We start from the raw sequence: 5076 nt of genomic DNA, 5'->3' as shown, positions 1-5076 counted from the left end.
GTTGAAAAAGACCAAATCTGCAACTTTTCAAACATTTGGACCTTCCATATAAAATAAGAAACCATGGGGACCTTTTTTGCAATTTTGTAAGCAATAAAATGAAAATTATGGACCATTTGTGCTAGTCAAAAAAATGTTTAACGGTAATTTTAGCCCAAAGTGTCAATTTTCGACTTGGACCATTATTACAATTTTGTCTATTACTAACTTTTGTCTATTACTAACGTATCATTTGATTAAATTAATTTTTCTAAAAATATAAATATATTCGTATCAAGTCAAACCTCCGAAGGCAATTAAAGATGTATAAAGTAAACGCAAACTGTTAAAACTTCATTCCATCTTTTAGTAGCAATTACACCCATAGATCATAGACCAAGCAACAATCCAAGGACTGAATTTTTTTTTTTTTCCTAATTCTAGTATTTTTATTACATTTTATTTCAACAACGAAAAAGCACACTAGAAAAAGCACTTTCTACATGACTCCATCCTCCTCTGCAAAAACACATCACACAAAAAACGATTTAATTAGTTATAATCTCCATCTCATGAATCATGTACAGCTATAAAAATCTCCAAGCATTAAATTTACAGATCTGTTACGAAATAATGAACGGATCTGCTAAAATGCGAAAAATAAACCGTTGAAATATGTTAAAATGAACGATGAGGTTTAACCGATCTTCAGAAAATTCGAAATATGATCCAGCGATCTATGAGACTATGACATCTTAGATCGTTACTTTAAATGCTTATTGTACAAATTTTGTGCAGAAATAGGCGGAGTTTGAAAATTGATTCGAAAATATGCAGATCGTTCGTGTAAGTAAGATTATGTGAATGAGAAGTGAATATGTGTAAGGGAAAATTAAAAGATCTGAATATATATATATATATATATATATATATATATATATATATATATATATATATATATATATATATATATATATATATGCATACCGATTCGAGATCGAAGAGGATGAGCGATCATAGTGATCTAATCGCTGTCGCTGCTGCTGCTGCTGCCACCGTCGTGGTGGTCGCCTTCCTTCTTCTTCTTCTTGTCCTTCTTCTTCTTCTTCTCATGACCTTCGCCGCTGTCTACCTTGCTTCCGCCATCTCCGGTGATCTTGTCCTTGATCTTATCAACGATCCCTTCCTTTTTCTCCGGCTTGTGGTCAGACTTATAGTCGCCTTCCTGCTTCTTGTGGTCAGACGAATATTCACCCTCGTGCTTCTTGTTCTCGTCCTTCTTATCGCCTCCGATGTGGAGTGCGTCTCCGATCTTGCCCATGATTCCAGCCATTCTGATCGCTTTTCACAGGAGTTGATTTAACTTGATTTGTGTAAGAAGATGGTTTGAGCTATTACTCCCACGGGATGTGCATTTTATAGGGAAATACGAAGACTACAAGTGTAAGGTAGAGAGGGGGTGAATTTGAAAAAATATCTGATTTCATTTATTTTAGCATTATCCGTTTTCAATTACTTGATAAACCGACAAATCCATTGGTTTTTAATTGGTTCATTTTTTATTCAAGCAAAAAGATTATTTATGTCATTTATATGTCTTTAATCTTTTCTTCAAGAAACCCGACGTTTTTTAGTTGGTTCTAGACTTCTAGGTTCTCTTTTTGTAAAAAGAGTATTCTCTATTTTAATAAAAATACATTTTTGATTGTCTATAATAACTTTTATTTTTGGTAATACCGACTCTTACTTAATCATATGCATTGGTAACTTGATTTTTTAAAACATTGATTTTAATATAAGTTTTCTAGAATATAATTTTCTTCTTTTACAAATACTTTAATCGGACAACAATTTAAATTCAAATAGGAAGTTGACGAATGTGATATAGCAAATTGCTTATATATTTTTTTAATTTAACCAAAAAAGTAGCATAAATAATAATTTACTACTACTTTACGAAAATGACAAAATATATTTATTATGTTGCCAAAAATAAATAAAGAAAAAACATCAATTTTGGTTATATGTTTTTTTCAAATTTGAAGTTTAGTCCTTAAGTATCAAAAATTTCACAGACGGTGCATGTGTTTTCAAAACTTTTGATATTTTGTCATTTTTACTAACTCTATCAGCTTTTAACTGTTAACTATTACTTGATTATTATATTCGGATGATATTTTTGTCATTTCACTACTACATGGACCATTAATGATGTTTTGTCTTAGTTAAAAAAAAAGGAAAAAAAATATTATTTAATTTTCAAAGGGTCTTTCTCTCTCTCTCTCTCTCTCTCTCTCTCTCTCTCTCAAGAAGAAAGTCATACCCATATCCCCATCTTCATTCTTCCCTAACCCGATTTCCCATTGAAAGCAAGTGTGTGTATGTGTAGGTTTCCAGAAATACATTTCATAGAAGAAATCAAAATATTACCCACTACTCTAATCAAGAATTGTTAGGTGCATCTTATGCACCCATTTGTACTTTTATTTCATTTCATTGCATTGCATTTACGACTTAAGCTCATACATTTTTCATGTTTTCCGGGATATTCCATGATATTATTTCACTCGTACACTTTTGTGATATTTCAGGGACTCTTGGAGGTGGGATCTTGCTTAGGGAGGTGACTAGAAGATGCAGACAAGATTTCAAGACTTTCGGAGCTGTGGGGAAGAAGATATGGAAGATTTGAGGATTGCATCCATTCATGGACATCCAAGGACGTGGAAAATTAAGGCATGAGTTTCCATGGGCCGTGGAATCAAGCACACTTCAGCAACATAATTTGATGTCCTAACCATTTTCAACAGTCTACTTATTGCATTTACATGGGCTATGTAAACACCGGTGTAAATTTACACGGGTTGTGTAAATATGGACGTGGGTTTAGTGGCAGTTTCTCATCTTTCCTAAAAAAAAAGGCAATCGGATTCATTTTTTCATCTATCAACTTTTGGAATAGAAGAGGTGATTTTCTAGATAATTTTGGAGTTGAATAACACTTGGGAACATTTGATTTCATTTTGCAATAACATTAATTTCATTTTCTATATTTGTGATCCTGTTCTATTCATGAGTGGTTAGAACCCTAGTTTCTCCAACTTCATGTCTTAACTTTTTAGTTGTGATTTCAATCATGTGATTTGATGTTTGCTTACAGTTTCTGTCTAGTGAATTTGATTTTGTGTCAATTGAATGTTTGATTCTAATCGTGATTCTTATTGGCCATGTGAACTAGGGTTTGGTCATTCAAGTTATCTATTTGTAAAATCCGTAATTGTTTTGTGAATTGGACTAAGTAACAAGCAATAAACTAATTTCCATTGAATGAATTTAATGTAAATCTTATTCACATACTCTTATGCTCCCGAGTTTGTGAGGAGGATTGGGTGTTGTTGGGAACATTCACATAAATCTTTTTGCAACCTTTTGATTCCCATCCAAGAGCATGTTTATACTTAAATTATAAGGTTAGGTTATTTTCAAAAAGCTTGTTTTGAAATTGACAACTTGGTGAATGGGAAGTGTTAGAATTTGTTAACACCTTCAAGTAACAACTTAGGTGGAATTGAGTAGATATCATATCATCCTTGGAATCACCTTTCCAAATTGTCTTGTATATAGTTGGAGTTCTCACAAATCCTGAATTTGTTTCATTTAATCGATCATTTACTTATTGCTTTATTCTCTTGTTTAAGTCATTGTATATCGACCCCTACTTTTGTGACCATTATTGTACCTTGTGCAAAAATGTATAAGCATTTATCCCCGTGTCTCTGTGGATCGATCCTATTTACCTTGTATTACATTTTTGGTGCAAAGTCACAATGTTTTGGAGTCATTTTGTACCCCTTTATTTGTTGGGCTTGGCACTCCTAACAAATTGGTGTCGTTATCGTGGACACGATATTTTCGTACATGTGCACCATTGCCAATTGAGGCAGAAATAGAGAAGACTGCAAAGAGGTTACGGAAGCATGCCAAGCTTTGTAAGAGGCAATCGAGTTCCAGGACTTGTTCATCATCTACCCCTCCGGTCATCAACATTAGGAAGGACATACCCCTCTCAAGTGTGTTAGAAATTGAAACATAAACCCTCTCACTCTTATCTCAACCATCCTTATCTAGAAATACCACTCCACCCTATTCACCTACTAATAACATCCCAAACTCCACACCCACAGAAACCTTAATTCCTACTTCTACCATGGGAGACCAAGGAGGAAATGGAGGTAACAACAACAATCGTGGTCAAAAAAACCCACCCAAGCAAACCCTTTTGTAACGTCTGATTCCTGGTGCACATTTAAATTATAAATTATTCATTTTTACAGAGCAAATCGACGAGTTTGAACCCCAAACTCGTCGAGTAGAGATTTTCAGAACCACATGACTTAAGTGACCTACTCGACGAGTTGAGAGGCCTCAACTCGACGAGTAGATTGATTGGGATGAAACATGATACCCTTCATAGATCATATGCTAAGGATTCCCATTTTTCTAGTGATATTTGACCCTTAGAATCATAAAAAGGGTCTTAAACCCATTTTTGTTCAAGAAAAGACCATGTTCATGGAAGTATGTTGCTATATCTCGAGTTTGGGTCCATTTGAGGCATGCAAAACCATCAAGTTGTCAACTTTACAAAAATAGGTTATGGAAACAATATGGATATGTATTCTGGAACACCTTATATCTGTAACAACATAAATTTTCAAACAAAATTTTCATTTTAAAATCATATAATTCTCGTAACACATTTCACAAAACTCTCATTGATTTAATTTACAAAACACAACTCCATAATTGTTTGATTCATACTCCAGGATCCTCAAAACATAACTCCTGCTCTGGTGTGTACAATCAAGCTGATGCCTTCCCGCGATCCTGAGAAAACCTAAAACACATATCACATAACACGGTAAGCACAAAGCTTAGTGAGTTCCCCAAAATACCACACACACATCTCATTAGCCACTTGAGGCTATATCATTGTAAGACCCTCCGGTCAATGTGTCTTAGTGGGACCCTCCAGTCCCACGGTTCGTTGGACCCTCTGGTCCGGTCTGTAAACTCTGGATAGCATAAATCACAAAG

The 5076-nt window shown here is 34.2% G+C and overlaps 1 protein-coding gene across 1 annotated transcript; it reads right to left on the bottom strand.

Moving 5' to 3' along the window:
• Positions 1-312: 312 nt before the first annotated feature.
• On the bottom strand, positions 313-1377 carry LOC111916590 (protein SRC1). The gene is made up of 2 exons (XM_052770930.1): positions 967-1377; positions 313-498 (listed from the first exon to the last, which is right to left on the bottom strand). Exon 1 carries the CDS (start codon positions 1310-1312, stop codon positions 1004-1006), a length of 309 nt encoding a protein of 102 aa, XP_052626890.1. The 5' UTR covers positions 1313-1377; the 3' UTR covers positions 313-498; positions 967-1003.
• Between the last annotated feature and the right edge of the window lie 3699 nt (positions 1378-5076).

The sequence above is a fragment of the Lactuca sativa genome, chromosome 1, assembly GCF_002870075.4.
Source record: "Lactuca sativa cultivar Salinas chromosome 1, Lsat_Salinas_v11, whole genome shotgun sequence".
NCBI classification, from domain to species: Eukaryota; Viridiplantae; Streptophyta; class Magnoliopsida; order Asterales; family Asteraceae; genus Lactuca; species Lactuca sativa.
This window is presented reverse-complemented; position numbering and strand designations above follow the sequence as displayed.

Excerpts from the sequence above, each read along its gene's own strand:
- LOC111916590 (XM_052770930.1), bottom strand. The coding sequence starts at position 1,312 with ATGGCTGGAATCATGGGCAAGATCGGAGACGCACTCCACATCGGAGGC.